This window comes from Lonchura striata, chromosome 2, assembly GCF_046129695.1.
Source record: "Lonchura striata isolate bLonStr1 chromosome 2, bLonStr1.mat, whole genome shotgun sequence".
NCBI lineage: Eukaryota > Metazoa > Chordata > Aves > Passeriformes > Estrildidae > Lonchura > Lonchura striata.
The window spans coordinates 63,554,646-63,571,942 of record NC_134604.1 but is presented as its reverse complement, the minus strand read 5'-3'; the positions used below and the strand labels follow the sequence as shown (position 1 = coordinate 63,571,942).

The window sequence follows — 17,297 nt, the reverse complement described above, 5'->3', positions numbered from 1 at the left end:
TTTGGCTAGTCCAGGCATGAGAGTTGTGGATACTGTGCCTCATCACCTCCTCTGACTTATTTCTATTCCAAGGATGAAGAAGGCTTGAAAGGTTGGTGAAGTAAATTCAATCAAAGATTCTCTTTCAGGGAGCAAACCAGGGCTGCTGAAAAGTATTTCCCTGCTGCATTACCTTTTCTTTCAATAAGCAGATGTACCAGGAGGGAATGATAAATGAATCAAGCCTGAATTTCCATGGCTAACATCTATGCTTTCCAGGAATTGAGAGCAGTTAATAAATCTCAGATGGTTGCTCAGCAACTCCCTTCTTTTATGCTGAGCTGCAGAGTGCATTGGTTTTGGCTAAATGTGTCTTTGGAAGAAACATTCTTTGCCTAGAGAACAGACTGACGTGACCTCTGGAAATGAGAGTATTGCTGAGAGCTGAATAAATTCAGTTTCAGAGTTAGAAAGCTTTTTGTGTTTTCCTTTTCTCACAGTCTCAGGCTCCCAGGAACTCTTTCTTTAGGAGTCAGATGACTCCAGTTTCCCCTGTGTCCTCATGCAATAAATGAATGATGTTTTAACAGTGAGTTTGAGTCATGATGATCCAGTGTGTGTTGCAGGAAACAGCCTGAGACAACATGTCTGCATTTGAAACCAGGATTTTAACTGTATTTCAGTCTAGGTGTTAAATATTTCAGATATTTTATTTTTTATTATTTATTTATATTACAGTATTTTTATACTTGCAAACAGAAATATGTTTACTCTGTATTGCCATTTCCCTTAGATGTTTTTCAAAGCAACTGTTTGTATGAAAGAGATTGCATAAAATTAGCAGCAGTTTCCTGTGTTGACACTTTCATCCCTGACTGTTGCTTTAGTTCTGACACTTGTACCTGAATTCTTACTGAATTAGTGTAGGCTGCCAGTGACATTATTCTATAGGGAATTATTATCAGGTGTCCCAGCAGGAAAAAAACAAACAAACATAAAATAAAAAAACAATGACAGCAAATATATTTTTATTTTCACTTTTTTTTTTTATTTCTCATTTTAGTTTCTGTAAGGCTTTGCAGTGAATCAGTGTGTCTCTATCCAGGCAAGTTCTACTTAACTTTCATAGTCATTTGAAGTATGTTTTTTCCAGTGTTAGAAACTGGCTCTTTCTGAGAGCTAACTGTAAGTTTATGGAAGATATTTGACCTGAACAGGGCACTGTTGTATAGTTCTTAGCCCTGGATAGCAAATAATTGATGGAACTTTTGTAGAAATGTAAGTTCACAGCTCACATATGTTAGTTTTGAACTCTGACAACTGGAAACAGAAAAGCCCCTTCTCCATATTCTCAGCAGAGGTTCCTCTCCTCGCTTCTTGCCTGTTGTGGCAGAGTAGGTCAGCCAGAGAGCTGGCACATCTTCCCACTCTAAATTGGGAAGAAAAGTGCACCTAAGGGTAGCACTGTATTTGGGGAGGCCCCAGCTGCTGCACCTCGTGTCCCTTCAGTCCCACCATGAGTGTGGTGATGCTGAGCTCAGAGGCATGTGAGCGGTGCTGTGGTTTGCTCGCTCGTGGAAGGACAGTCACCTTATCTTGGCAGCACATGGCACAGTCCAAAAGGGCAGGAGGTGGAAGGCAGGTGAGAAGGGCCCTCATGCCAACCTGGTGGGGCTGTACCTGAGCCCTGTGACACAGGCTCACCTGAGAGATTGTGCTCTCTGCAAGAGATCACAGAGAGGGCTCTAACACCGTCTTGCCTTTTTCTACCCAGTAACTTCAACCAGTCCACAGAGAGACCAGGGAATAAGGAAATAAAATAACCAAACAAAAAGGGGAAACCCTTCTTCCCAGAGAGAATTTTGCCTGGACCAGCGAGAAAGAAGACAGGACTTTGCTCACAACACTGTGTTGGAGGTGCTGTGGTGAGGTGTGCAGCTTTCAAGCTTACTTAGAGATTTGGGAGTTTCTGGAAACTCCTCTCTGTGTATGTAGGTGTTTTCTGCCAGTCTGAGGTAAACAGAAATCATTGTTAAGAGAAACTGAATTTGGTCTTGCTTTTATGTATCTAGCTTGCCCTGACAAAGACAGTATGTTTGTATTTTAAATGTGGCATCCGTAATGCAAACACAAGATAATGTTTTGTCTTTTTTTTTCTTGAATTCAGAGGCTGAGCAGCTGACTGGCCATAGAACCTGAAATACAAACTTACATCAGTTACCAGTTTCTGGTTTTGTGTTTTGTTTTTGGTTTTTTTTTCTTTTCTTTTTTGGTATAGTTGACAAATATAATGGGCTTTATGCTGTTTACGTAGTTCCAGGTACCTCATCGTATTAGTTTGGCTGCTACAGGGTGAATGGCTGCTTACTTTGGGAAAAAAATAATAATTAAAAAAATCAATACTCTTATTTACTTAAATCACAATTCAGAGACTTATCACTTTATATAATCAATCAAAGTAAGTGTAGGAGATATTTTTTAAATGCTACAACAAATACTGAGAAATTTACAAATTTGAAGCAGAAATAGCCCTAATTATTTCTTATTTCTAAATGTGGACAGAAAATATTAATTTACAAGTAATAGCTCTTTCTGTTTTCTCAAATTAGCCTTTTAAAATAGTTTTGTAATATTACTCATTCTCAAGTTGTATTTTAAATATTGCAATTAAAATGGATAAAATGCAAGTCCCTTTTCTCTGCATGAAATTCTAAAAAGCTTTTGCACAAACTTTGTGAGACAAAATCAGCATTGAACAAGAGCAAATCATGGAGAAGATCAGAAAATTAGGTTGGAAACACGGAAGTAAAAATACTGGGTTTGTTGTGGCAGTGCCTGACAAGTTCTGCCAGCCTTCTTAAAATCTTTGGAGCATAAGCAGAGTAGTGGAAACCTTGAGTCAAATGAATTAATGCTGATTGCAATTGTTCTTTGCACTTAAACCTTGACCCAAAAGGTGTGCCTTTTTGTGTGATAGTAAGATCAGCTTCATGTTTTTTTTCCAGGTCTTGAAAACAAATTTCTGCAGTATAAACAGATAACAGAAATTATCTTGATGAAACCAACACTTCTAAAAGCAGACAGAGTACCAAGTTCCACGCAATTTGCAATCACACAAAAAGCTGTGGAATGAAAAAGATCACTGTGAGTTTTGGGGCCCTGTTACAAACAAGGGACTTCATTGAGTTTTGCTGGTTTTGAGCAAACAAACCTTTTTTAAATATTTGGAGAAGATTGAGTCTGCTTCCTGAAAAACTGAAGCCAAGGTCTGAGCAGATTTGATTTGAAATTAGGTCATCAACTCTTAAGCAATTTTAATCATAGCAGGTAGGATTTTGTTTCCTTTTATTTCAGATTTCTGTAGTTTCCTTTTTTCCTTATAGTGTAAGAAATAATGATCATGCTTCTTTGTCTGTTAAAAGAAATATCTGTACCATTTATGCTATAGAAACACTTGTGTATCTAGTTGCTGCCAGTTCTCTTATGATTGTGGCCGAAGAGTTCTTTCTGATTTTGTGGCTCAAAACTAGGTGCAAACGTAGGTAAAGAGGTGGTTTTTTTGCTTCTTCAATAAAAATGAAGTATGGCCTTTTTTTTAATGTTCACTGAGAAGTATGTCAGTTAGGAGAATAAAGGACGTAGTTCTGTACCATGAATATGACTGAGCTTCCACTAAATCTTCAGGTGCGACTGATTGATTTGTAGGGGGAACTGGGAGGCTTGAGTTGCTTAGTACAACTTAAAAATGATTATGGAGCAAGTACAGGGATTTGTTTGAAGAAAAAGTGGATATCTTTACTAATTAATTCCCTTTTTGTATAAGGAGGGCCCTGACAGAGGAGAAATAGTTGTTTCACACAAGGGCTGGGTGTTTCCCAGGTTCACTCTCAAGCAATGTTTAAGTAATTTGTTGATATATGTGAGTTGCCAGCACTGTTGTTTGTGCTATGAGTTTTTACTTTACTTCCCCATCCTCCCTTTTAAAATTTTTTTTAATGAAATGCTCCATTTCCTGCAGTTGAATTGTATGTGTTAAAACCAAATACAATCTAACTCTGCTAAGACTGGGAAAGGGGGGAGGAATTCAAACATTTTAGCTGACTTTATCCTGAAGACAAATTAGGAATAACTCAAAATATGGTCAAATATGAAATGACTTGTGGTTTAGCCTCATATCATTGTTTGTATGCCTCATTGTATTTGTGATGATTGTATGATTGAATTTTGTGTTGATTGCATGATTGTATTTTGGTGGTTTAAAATGATGTCTGAAGAGGAGAGCAGGAACATAATTAACATTCAAAGGAGACCGGATTTCTAGGGTGATGTGTTAATACCAATACATCCCTTTTGGCACTGACATGAAGTGCACATAACTGAACCAGTTCCTCTCATCTATCCGATGGATTGTTGCCTTAAGAGTAAGGCTAAGTTTTCTGTTGCATTAAGAGGAAGGAGATTTGGCACAAAATAATCCCCTTTCAGTCCAGCTGGATCTCAGGTATCACAGAGATTGGGGACAGCTGAGTGGTAGCCAATTCAGCTCAAAGCATCAGAAATGCAGAGCCAATGTGTCTCTGCAAGCCCAGGTGTGCTCAGTAAGAAGCATCGTGGTTACAAATGCACGAACACTGCAATTCACCATAAGTCTGGCTGTGCTCAAAGAGCTTGTGCAGCCAGATCTGAAGTCTTTTGGCATTCAGTAACTCTCATGGCCAAGTACAAGGTAGTATCATTTATTGAGCAATGGAAATGCAGGTTGTTACTAGATTGCTGGTGATAAATGCATCATCTGAGGATCATGTGTGAATACACAAAATATTAATAATATGGCTGGTGACAAAGACATTCAATTGCTAAATGGCTCTATAGGGCTAAATTATGGTTACAAATGCAAGATTGCTTTTTAAATTTCCCAAAAAAGGACTCAGTATAGCTGAGTGCTCAAATCCTACTTCTTAGGCATTCTCAAAGGTGGAGTCTCCTTTAGCCTCCTGCCCCACTTAAGCTATATCTATATTGTTTTCTTTGAGGGAAGGGAAAAAGGGAAAACTTAAAGTTGATGTCATACCATGTTTAAATGTAGTTTGAGAGACTACAGTCATACATGTAAAGCATGTACAGGTTTTAGTCCGTTAGCACGTGCAGGGGCATGAAAAGTGATATGTATTTTGAGTTAGTGAAGCAAAGGTCAGCTTTTGCTCGCCATTTGGAACATTCTTTTGGCTTAGTTGCTGTTAGCTGCACTGTCTTAAACAGGGCATGACCACAACACCTCTGTGCTGCTCCACTCTTTGTTTCACGCCTCTCTCAGATTGATACATCAAGCTCCTGCAGTGTTTGTGCTCCTAAGGTGTGCAGCATTTTGTTCCTGGTAACCTACAGCCAATGCATGTGCTCCTTCTCACTGAACTTTGTTTTTCATTTTTACCCACACAGATTAAAGAAATATGACCCTCTAACCTCCCAGTCCCCATTATTTTCCCTTCAACCCATCTTTCAAGACATTGTAAGATGCTTTCTTTGGTTACAGAAGTAGAGGGATTAGACACAGGCCAGGGTATCCTATAAAACCAAGGATGAATGTACCTGGGAAACAAAATTTATATGAGAACATATTGTTCTTGTATATTTATCATGTAGTCTGATAATACAGGTAAAATAAAGGGGAAAACCCATGTTTAATCAGCTTTGAACATTTAAATCAAAGGCATTTATTTTTCTTGGAATGTCCTGTGTTTTCTGACTTGAAATGCAAACACCATTGCCAAACACTAGCAGAAAGCTGTGAAGGCAGCAGGTTTGTTTTCTATTTGTCATCTGTGTTTCATACTACCAAGCCAGAATAAATCCTTCTGGTGGAAATACTAAGCTCTACAAAGTCCTGCCTTAAATCAGCGTGGTACTGCTATCAGATGAGAAGGGCAATATTGCCTTTCCTATTTCAGCCTAAAGTAAAATGCTCACCCTCAGTCTGCAGCTGACACAATTGGCTTAGACTGTAGAGGGGCAATTAATTGAAATAGAATGGAGAAAATAATTTAGAAACCAGTAGCAGTATGTTGGAGTGCAGCAGCAGCAGCCAATGGCAGAGGTTAATTCCAAGCATCTGCCTCACTTCCCTGGCAGATGTTGCCAGCCTTCAGTGCCAATATTGGATCCCTTCCTGAAGTGTCTCCTGAACCATAAGAGCGCTGTGCAGTGATTGAGCTGGGGCAGAACCTCTGAGCTTTCAGTCCTGTGTATTAATGTAAATAGGAAGTACTTAGCTTTAAAAGATTCTCAGTGGTTTCTGCTTTGTGACTGGTGCCTCTTCTCCAAGTGCTGCTCAAGACTGTCAGCTGCACAGGCTTCTTTTGCCAGTGCTCTGCTCCAGACCACAGCTAAACTAGGTACTTAAAGTGGTTAGAATTTATCTTACCCCTTTTGTCTGAAGAACTATAGCAAGCTTTTTTCCTATGTTACATCCTTCTTTTTAATGTGGATAAACTGAAATGTGCTCAAAATGCAACTTCATGTGTGTTTCTTCTCTATCTCCAAATCAGTATTCAGGACTCTGCTAAAAGCAAAGGACTGTGGGGCACTGAGCAAGAATTTCTCTTCATTGCTATTAGAAACAAATGGATTTTTATCTTAGGGCTGCTCAGAAGTTGTGAGGGGGAAAAATGGCAATTGAGGGGAATTGGGAATTGGATACTTATTCAACATCTTGTTATTCTCTCAGTCTAAGCTGAGCTTTGCTGGTGAACCTGAAATAAAGGAAAAAAAACCTAAGTTGTTTTTACATTATTTTTGATCACAATATATTTCTGAATATTAGTTACATGCTCAGATAACTAACCCCAGGCTCAGTAGGGTTTGGGATATTTTTAATACAAAGATACTGTCAGAGATGAGTGGATCGAATATATGCTTTATTGGTGGTCAGAAACTGGAACTCCTGTTCCCTTAGAAAATCATTAATTTGAAAATGCCATTATTTGGAATTAGAACACAGAGCTGAATTTCTGAATATCTTTGATTTGGGATGGGAGGCCTCCTTTGTTTTAGAAGGATGAATAGTAGTTTTTAAATTTATATATGTATTTAGTATGTAGACTTAGCTTTGGTACTTAAACATTTTACTGAAGTTTTTCACATAAGTCAAATTGTGTCATTTTCAATTGCTTATTTCAAAACCAGTTAAAACCAGCAATTCCTGAAATTATATCACCTTTAGCACAATTTTCTTTTTCACTAAAGTGTTTGAACTGAAATCAGATGTGGCTCTAATTGGTTTGATAAATGCAAAGCAAACACAGACACTTTGTAGTAATCATCTTTAGAAGGGCTGTTTCTCAAAATGTTTTAAAAATAGCCCTTTAAAAAGTTTAATGCTGTCACTGATTCTTTGTATTAAGACAATGTGTATTAAGACAATGATGCAGAATAGTGCTGCAGCAGTATTTGGAGTTTTGCTTCCCTGGCAGAAGACTTTCTTTTCCCAAGAACTGAGGATCCATAGTTGTGAGGAAGTTATGACAGGGAGAGAAGCTTGGATGCTAATGTCCTGCATGGTGGCTTTCTGGACCAGTCTCTATGTAACAGGGATGTAAGGGGTGTACCTCTGCCTTCAGAAGTAAGAAGAATCTGAATTGGTCCTGTCATTGGTTTTTGGTAAAGCTAGCTGATTGTAAAGAGGCACATTATAGAAATTATAAATATTATACTAATTATTTTGTCAGGTGGAGTGTTGTCATTTATCTCTCAGGTTTGTGTGGCACAACAGAGATATGCTGAGGTCTTTACCCTCTAACCTCTGCCTAAATTTGTTATTTTTTCCAGCAAGTCCAAGATATTCTAATTAAATTTAAAACAATTATTTTAAGGCTTTCGTGTGCAGTGATGCCACTGCACAGGCAGGGGGATGGAAATTGCTAATAAATAAATAATAACATCTGTTATATTTTATAAATCTTATAAATGCATAAATGCATGAGCCTGTTCTGCAGTGCCTTCAGAAGTGGACTGCACTACTGTGGATTTGGGAACAGGAGACCCCACTTACTGCATTAGCATTGTGCTGTGAATTTGCTCTGGGCAATCCCAGAGAAATATATTCAGGCTTGACTCAAGGCACTTCTAGTGGTGGTACCCCTTGCATGCCCGGCTGTCTAAATTAGATGTTCCTGCTGTTGCCCTGAGAATTTAAGGAGAATATTTTTTTCCTTGCTTTTCTGGCACTAATTGCTCATTTAATTTTGTTTGGTTCATTGGATTTTAGTAAAGCTTGCTGATGGTAAAGAGGCACATTTTAGAATGTGTAAATATTGTACTCACTCTTTTGTTTTCCCTCTTGAAACAAAGAATGAATGTTCTTGTGCCCTGAATTAAGGAAAGACCTTTGGTCTAGGAGCCTTATTTAATTAGGTAATCATGGGCATGTTTTCAGTGTTAGAAGGGACTTCATTTTATCCAAGAAACCCCTGGTAATTCCACAGAAGGAGGAAATGGAGCAGCGTTTTCCTTGTGTAGGAGGTGTGATTGTGCACATGGCCACAAGGAGCTAATGCCTGTCTGTGTGGGCTGGTTACACGCTGGCTGCTGCACACAGGTCATGTTTGAGCAGCTTGTGAAAGGCAGCCTTGGCTGAGCCTGCAGCAACGCCGTGTGCAGAGATCAGCAGTGCCGGACGCAGCTGGGAAAGCACGAGGGATGCCAATTGGTGGGAAACATTTAAACTGGCAGGGAGAGCAGGTAGCTGAGTGCAGCAAGCAGCCTACATAAGGATCGCAGGTTGCATCTGGTATTTCCTGATGAATGCCTAATAAGCCCATGGATTAGACGGGCAGAACTCTTCAAGCTGCTGTAAATGTAGTTGAAAGAAGTGTGGCTTGTAGGACACCAAATAACTGCTCTCGTGAAACCTTTTTTGGCATTGCAATATTTAAAGACCAGAAAAATAATGGAGAGAAAACTGGACAATAAAATGAAAAGGGAACTGTCCTGCTTAGCTACTTTAAACGACAGAAACATATCCTTGGTGTCTATTCGTAAACAGCAGGCAGCTTGTGATGTGCCTGAACTACTGATTATTGGTGAAAAGTCCAAGACGGCATCTCCGGTAAAAGCAAGCAGTAACTTGCAGAAAGAAGAGAAAGTTTTGCGGAGTTACTCCACGGGAATGACAGAAGTCAATACAGATGAAAGGCAGGTCAGTGAGCACAGGGGTATGTGTCTGTTTGTGCATGTTGGAAGTGGTGTTCTTGAACTGGTGAATTTAAAACAAAGCCTGTTGGACATGGGTTGTATATTAAAGGAAGTTAAACCTCCTTTATCTAAATTGTCTCAATCCCCAGCGTGGTTGCCAGCCCCATAACAAGCAGTACAAAAAGTCCTCTGGGGATCCTCTGAAAGTAATCTTTGAAATGAGATGTTAATGATGACTTATGCTGTAGAAGCTAATGAGCATTGTTTCAGCTCCACCTCTAATAATACAGAGTGGTGATTCTTAGGAAGGAAACATTATAGTATTTCTCCTTTTGAGCTCCGATTGCTCCAGTAGTTTGACAGAAGCTTAGTTTGGAGTGACAGAAATTGCAGAAACATTAAAAGGTCCTTACTGTAGGTAAGTAGTTTTTTATGTCTAGTAAGTGAGTGCTAGTGAAGTTCTTGATAAATACATCTGAGCAACTTTTTGAAAAAATTCAGTGTTGTATATAACTGTGGTATTTCTGGAGATTAACTGCTGTGGGGAAGATTCTTAGAAAGATCAATGCTGAAAGAAACATGATGAGGTTTATTATTTTAAAAGAGTTTTGCTGTTTTAAATGTATGTACACTGAGGTAATGTAGTTTGGATGAGTGAATATTGTGAATATTTAAGGAAAATAAATTCTCAGAACAAAGCTCAGTTGGTTGGAGCATGGTACTGATAATGCCAAAGTGGTAGGTTTGATTCCTGCATGAGCCATTTACTGAAGAATTGGACTTGATAATCCTGGTGGGTCCCTTCCAACTCAGAATGTTCTGTGATTCTTTGTTTTCATGTTCTTTGAAAGTATGTATGGCTAGAATGGCTCAGATAGTATTAGACTGGAATGAAATAACAGCCGTAAGAGACCAAATATACCTGAAGGCTTTTTCTGCCTCTAGTTACTTCTTGTATTATAAATATTTGCTAGAAAACAATCATGACATAAATGGCTTTGTTCTACCAAAGGATCTCTTCTCTGTATTCAGTTCACTGGGACATATATGTTGCAAGTACTGGTGCTATGAAGAACATCACAAAGAGGTTTGCCTTGTTTTAATTCTAAATTTGACACATTTCATTTACAGCAAACCTTTCCCCTTTCCCATAAGCCAAACTTGGTTTACATAGCTTCCTTTAATTTAAAAGTGCCTGTTAAAGTCTCTGTGGTTTGTTGACTACAGTGTAGGTCATTTCAGTAAGACTAACTTCAGCTGCCTAAATCTTTCCCTATCATCTGTTAGAGAAGCCTGATCCCAGATGGGAAACAGGAGTCCCTTGGCAGAAGCGCTAGTAAAATCAACTTAATATTTTTGGAAACAAAAGCCTCATAAAGGCTGCTTTGTAGTAGTAATATAATTGAATCTTGATATTCAGGTTTCTTCTGTTAGAGAAGCCTGATCCCAGATGGGACATAGGAGTCCCTTGGCAGAAGCACTAGTAAAATCGACTTAGTATTTTGGAAACAAAAGGCTCATAAAGGCTGCTTTGTAGTAATAATCTGATTGAATCTTGATATTCATGTTTTTCCTTATTTAAGATTCAGGAACTGTTTGAAAAATAACAAATTGTGTTGTAAGTAGTTACTGAATATAGTAGCTACTGACATTTGTTAATCTTCCTTTGGGAGACAAGGGGAGAAAGACAAACCAGTTATGATCTAATACATTTAAACAACATACTCTAACGAGATGCACTGAAAAATGTTAAGGAGGATAAGGATAGAATTGCTGGGTACTCTGTGTGCCAGAGTGCTGCTGTTACTGGCAAAAAATTGAAGACTCGTGACCTTTGATGTTTTTGTGGCTTCTCTGCCCTCATTTTGTTGTTCACTGTCTGCCTATAATAAACTGGGAAACATCTGAAGCGTTTAATTATTAGTGTGTGGTTTTTCAGTTGTGTGCTTCTGCTGCCTGAATCCAAAGCCGTGAATCAGACGGTTGTGAAAGAAGGAAGTAGGGAGGGTAAAACACAGATAAGATAATTCTTCAGCAGTTGTGCACTCAAAGGTAAGAGGGCGATAACTGATTTCAACCCACAGAGATACAGGGAAAAGAGCAGCCCAAAACTTCAGGACAGTGGATGAGAGGTTCAGCGACCTCCAGCATTTGTGGATGAGCAGGCAGGGAGAGGCAGAGGGGGAGGTGCTGAGTGGGCCAGGCCCCAGCTGATGCCTAGCATCACTGAGGAATCTGATGCTTGAGTTTTAGGATGTGAAAGTTGCCATCCCTGCAGGCTAGTCACAGGAGGGCAGGAGAGCAGTTCCAGAGAAAGGGGGAGAGCCTTGCTGGAGGAGCAGAGAGGAGCAGTGCTGTGCTGGATCTTAGTGTGGGTAATGCTCAGGGAGCTGTGGAGTGCACTTGTCACAACTTCAGCCTCGTGCTGCAGAGGCCAGGAGTGTTGTTGTGGCATTTTGGAGGTGGCTGCACCTGGGAAACAGGTAGAGGGATGGCTTTCCTGGTGACAGGCCATCCCACAAGGTGACCATGAAATGCATCAATGGAGGCAGCATGGGGACTCAGCCAGGGCTGGCTGGTAGCTGAGCTGTGAAGCCAAAGAAGGCACAAACGTTGTTGAATTCACAGCCATGGTGTTGCATTCATTCTCAAGACATGGATCACCATGTGTGCATGTGTGAGGGTCCTACCCAGTACCATGGTTTCTGTGTCTTTGGTTTTTTTTTCTGAGTTCAGTTGTTTTTCTCAGATTTATTATGTATCCCTTCACTGCTTGAACTCTCAGCCTTTGCATATTTGAATGGGATTATCCAAAAGAAGGACCCTGTTTTGGGGTACCATGGGTCAACATGATGCTAGGCCTCTAAGGGTGGGTTTGCCCACCAGCCATACAGACCATGGGCTAAGACTGCCTTTCCCAAATGAACCTGCCATGAACACTAGATGCTCTGTGCCAAACCAGGTCTTGAGACTTGGTGCTTCCAATCCAGCAGCATCTCCCTGCTGGAGACCTCTACCTCCATGCTTTCACAAAAAGTTAGTCCGGCCCCAGGGCATATTCCTGTTGGATCATCTTCTTCCTGCTGGCTGGAGGCAGTCTGAAAGGGGAGCATGAGCCTCTGCCTCTTCCAGCTGTTCCCAAGCCCTGCTTTTCCCCAGGACAAGCATGAGTGCTACAGCTCCTGTTTGAGACATCAAGGGTTGTTCTTCATGCCTTGTTTCTTGCTTTGAAATCCTCATACTGGGATGTGGGCTTCAGGTGCCACGCTCCTGCACATTTGCTACTCTTCTTGAGTCTGGTTCAGAGCTTCTCCTCTACATGCAAGTGTTTTCCAACCAATTCTGGTGCTTTCTTCAAAGATCTCTCCATCTATTACTGATTCTGTGTCAATGATTTCTCAAATTCCTTCAAATTTTTTGTATTGTTAATATAAGCTCCATAACTTTGTTAGTTTTCAGAGTAGAGACTCACTCTGCTGTGCACTTTCAGTTCCAACTTTTACATGCAGAACAAAAGAGAGAAAGAATTGGCATCATTTCATGTGTAATTATTTGCATATACTTCATATAGATACGGTGAAAATATGTATGAGACTGGTAGAGCAAATAGACTTGGTGTATACCTGCCGTTAAAAGTGAGCCATTCTCCTTTGGTGTGGAGACAAGAGTAACTATGGCCAGTTCTTTCACACATTCCCTTCTGGATGTAGAGTCAGATGCATTTCCATTATTTTGTTCATATTTCTCTCTGGGCGGAAAAAAAGCAGAAGGGGCAGTGCCTGAGACTCTCAAGCATTTTTGGTGGTGATTGCTTTTCTAATCCTCTTGCAGATAGTGTCTCTGAATTGCTATACAGCCTCATAGATGCTATTTTATGTGTGGCTGTCAGCTGGTATCAGGAAACCCTTTTCTGAGAACCACTGTGTGCCTAAGGAAAATTGTGGACATATTTCTGTACGCCTCATCTTTGTGCCCTAACGTGAATCTGCTGTTTTCCTCTTATCTGGTGTAGAAACACTCTTCTTGCAAATACACACATATATGTATTTCTGCCTATGCTGTTTCTTGGAGTTTTTTTTTGAAGCTGTTAAAAACAATACTAAAGGCTTTTTAAATACTGTGTTTGTACCTGCACACATTTTCTTGGTTTTGGGGGTAGATTCTTCAATGTTTTGGCACTTGTGGGGGGTACCAGGAAAACTGAGACAGTTAGTGAGCATCGGAGAGGAGGGAACACAGTGGAGGACATAAGGCCTCTGACGGTTCCTGATTTTCATCTGCAAGTGGTGACCAGACAGGCATTAAAGCAGAGAGTGGAGGATGCTCGTGTCCTCTGCTCATGCTCTCTTTCATCAAAGATGCAGAAGGTGAAATACCTTTGTCCAGTGAGCTGAAGTACATCACAGGGTGAGCTTCTGTAACAGATTCCACTGGGTGTTTTTGATCAGAGCAGGCCACTGCAAGCAGTGTCCTTGGGGCACTGGGGACAGGGAAGAGGGGATGACAGACAATGTTCACATAATGCTTCTTGAGGCAGTATTTACAATAAATGGGAGTTTGAGTTTAGACCACATTTGAAATGTGGTAGATGGGAGGCTGTTTTCAGACAAGATTGCTTCCCATACACAAGGCCAGGTTATTATTTCAAACTGTGGGAAGTCACAGCAATCGGATGACACAAGAATGGGGTTGTCCTGGTTGTCTTTCTGTGGTGCTTAAACAGGGAACCACCTTTGCAGGGAAGTCTGAATAACTGCTAATGCTTTGTTTTGAAAGGAGTTGCTTGTGGCACTTTTCCATATATATTGGGGATTTCACTAATTTGTGGGAAATGCAAGGAGAGCAGTGTCCTGGGTACTACCAGGCCTGTGGGAGAAGGAGGCAAAAGGAGATGCCAGGACTAAAATATTCCTCTGGCTCTTCTTCCCCAGCATCACTGGAGTGCAGCCATGAGACCAAGGAGAAGGTGGGGAGCAGGAGGGACAGTTCGTTGTCAGGATAGTTGAGGGGCTGCACCATAATCTTGAAGAGTTGAACTTGCTCATTCCTTCTCCTGTTCTAATGAATACAGTTTAGAAAAGGCTGAAAACAAATTTCTTGTCTTATGTTTTTTCAGTTTGTGTGACCCCAGACCTCATTATTCCCAAACTGTCTAAGCGTGAAACAAAATCAAGTTAATGAATTTTGAATACTGCATCTAATGAACTGGATGCAGTCTAGTGTTACTAAGCAGCCTAAATGCTTCTCATCCATGCTGTGGTATTGAGAAGGAAGTTTTCTTGTGGGTCATTGGAACAGGATCTGCAGTACTAAGCCTGATCCAGTGGGCCCTTCTCCAGGCTCTCCCAGCAGTAATGCCCAGCATTAGGTGTTTTGTTGAATGTCAGAGAGCCCAAGGCTTTGCAGGCAAGATAATAGGTTTATCTTAGTAGCTTTTATGTAGATATCTAGTATTTAAAGTTACCTTAAATCATGGACATGGATTTTCATGTTTTTTCCATGAAATCTGACAATCTAGGATTTGTCCCTGCCCTTTTCAATCTTTCTCATCACATGGCTCCAGCAACTGGAGACAGACTATTCTCGCAATACTTGTTCTGTGAGAAGCATTGGCACTTTTAAAAATATTTATTTTTCAATTGAATTGAGTGCATTCAGCTGTAAAGTTCCAGTATTGCAGAGCCTATGATCTGACTGAGAGATAGTTCACTTCTGGCTAACCTGTTTCAGTACTGGCCACTCTGAAAATCAGTGTTGGATCAAATCAATGACTTACTGTAGCGCAATGTATAGTCTTAGGCGTCTCAGAAGTAGGTAAAAAAATTAAACCATAGTGAAAATATCTGCTTACAGTTCTGTGTCTTTCAAGCTTTTTTGTTAGATACAGATTTCAAGTTAAAAGGAATTCATATTAAATGCAGAGAGCCTAGGTTTTGTGTGTGTGCATATAGCTCTTCAAGTATCATACAGCTGACCCTCCCTGCATCAACTTATTTCAGGCTTCTGGAACAGTCATGATTCTGTTTTCTTGGGCTTTTTGGTTTTCTTTGGTTTGGTTTGAACTCTTCCTGGGAAGTAGCAGGTTGGCAAAACTGGGCCAGTTTATGACCTTTTTGGAGAGGCAGTCAGTGTACTCTGTACTATGACACACTGCCAGTGACAGTGTGCTCTGAAGAGCAGCTCAGGCTGTGTGATGGAAGTATCCTGTGGCTGCAGACAACTCAGATCTTAAATTACTTAGTTGGGGTAGGAATACTGAGTAAATTTTGCTTTTATATCTCTAGTCAGTACTTTCTCAATTGCTGCTCAATAGACTGTCAGAAGCCTGATTCATCATCATGGGCATAACTCACTGGTAATATATTCAAAGTGTAAAATAATGTTGGAAAATAATGTTTCACCTATAGACTAATTTGAGAGCACTCCTAGTATGTGCTTGAGAGCATATGAAGACTGTTGTTGCTTTTGCAGAGCTGAGGACACATGCATTTATTTTTCTTTTCCACTTTCTCCTTAGGCTTTGTCTAACATTGATTCTCCTCCTGGTTGTGAGCTGAAGCCTACAATGAAACATAAATTTGCTTTCGACAACATGGGCTATGAGGAGACCTCTGAAACCATGTCCTCTCCACCTTCCCAAGAGCATACTATGGTAGTCAACATTGTGGGAATGACTTGCCAATCATGTGTGCAGTCAATAGAAGGCCGAATTTGCAAGGTGAAGGGCATTTTGAGAATTAAAGTCTCCCTTGAACAGAACAATGCTGTTATCAAGTATCTGCAGTTGGAAATAAGCCCTGAACAGATTTGCCAGGAAATTCTGGATATGGGCTTTGATGCCAGCATAGCAGAAGAGAAGCTGACAACAGCAACTGTAAATTTGCCAAGCTTGAAAGAAGCGGTAGCTAAGCTTCGGGTAGAAGGCATGACATGCCAGTCCTGTGTCACCAACATTGAAGGAAAGATTAGGAAACTGCATGGTGTAGCAAAAATCAAGGTGTCACTTGATAACCAAGAAGCAATTATTGCTTACCATCCTTACATCATTCAGCCTGAGGACCTCAAGAGACACATCAGTGACCTGGGGTATGACTGCACCATTAAAAGTAAATCAGCCCCTTTGAAGCTGGGTGCCCTTGATCTCCAGCGCTTGCAGAATGCAAACCCTAAGGAGACATCTGCAAGTCTCGAGAGTGATGGGCTGGATCTGCTGGTCCCTGAGATGAGTAGCACAGCAACAGCGACTGTACAGATAGAGGGCATGCACTGCAAGTCCTGTGTCAGAAACATCGAAGGAAATATATCAGATCTTCCTGGCATAAAATGTATTAAAGTGTCTTTGGAGAATAAATGTGCTGTGGTACAGTATAGCCCAGATTTAATCACCCTGTCAGCTCTGCAGCAAGCCATTGAATCCCTTCCACCTGGGAACTTTAAAGTTAGCCTCCTTAGTGGTTCAGAAGCAAATAAAGCAGCATCTCCCTCAGGTGCTTTCACATACAATGTCGTCAGACAGCCACCACAAGGCACGACACATACAGCTGTTATTAAGATTGATGGCATGACCTGCAATTCTTGTGTGAAGTCCATCGAAGGGGCCATATCACAGAGGCAGGGAGTGCAGAACGTGTCAGTTTCCCTTGCTGGCAGTACTGGGACCATACACTATGATCCAGCTGTCACAAGTGGAGAAGAGTTAAGAGCTGCCATAGAAGACATGGGATTTGATGCCTCTGTGCTGACAGGTAACAGTGGTTTTTTTTTCTGTGGGTAGCATGCCAAGGTGGGTCATGCAAGGTCTGTATTGAGATTCCTGGAGAGAAACTCGTAAAGCATCGCATTGACATTGTCCCTTCTGAATGTCTGGCCTGATCCAACATGACTTAGCAAGGGAGAGATCTTTCAGCTGTAAGGCACCTTGTTTCAGCCCTAAATAACTGCAGTGGGTGTAAGAGCTGAGTTACATTATGAAGCCAAAAAGTCTGAGGTACAATGCCTTTCAAATAGCTCATCTCCTTATCCCCAAAGTAGGTTTCCTCCTATGTCTACAGGCTGCTGTACATAGATCTATAAAGCTAAATGTTTACATTTATGTTCAAGAATACTAAAATCTACTAACTTAATGAAGT

At 40.6% G+C, this 17,297-nt stretch overlaps 1 protein-coding gene across 1 annotated transcript in view; it reads left to right on the top strand.

Moving 5' to 3' along the window:
- The first annotated feature begins 8,654 nt into the window (after nucleotides 1-8,654).
- Nucleotides 8,655-17,297, top strand: part of ATP7B (ATPase copper transporting beta) — a 30,766-nt gene continuing 22,123 nt past the window's right edge. The window contains exons 1-2 of the mRNA XM_021526599.3: nucleotides 8,655-9,172; nucleotides 15,686-16,913. Coding sequence (XP_021382274.2) covers nucleotides 8,924-9,172; nucleotides 15,686-16,913 — 1,477 coding nt within the window. The 5' untranslated portion in view covers nucleotides 8,655-8,923. The remainder of the gene's footprint in view (nucleotides 9,173-15,685; nucleotides 16,914-17,297) is intronic.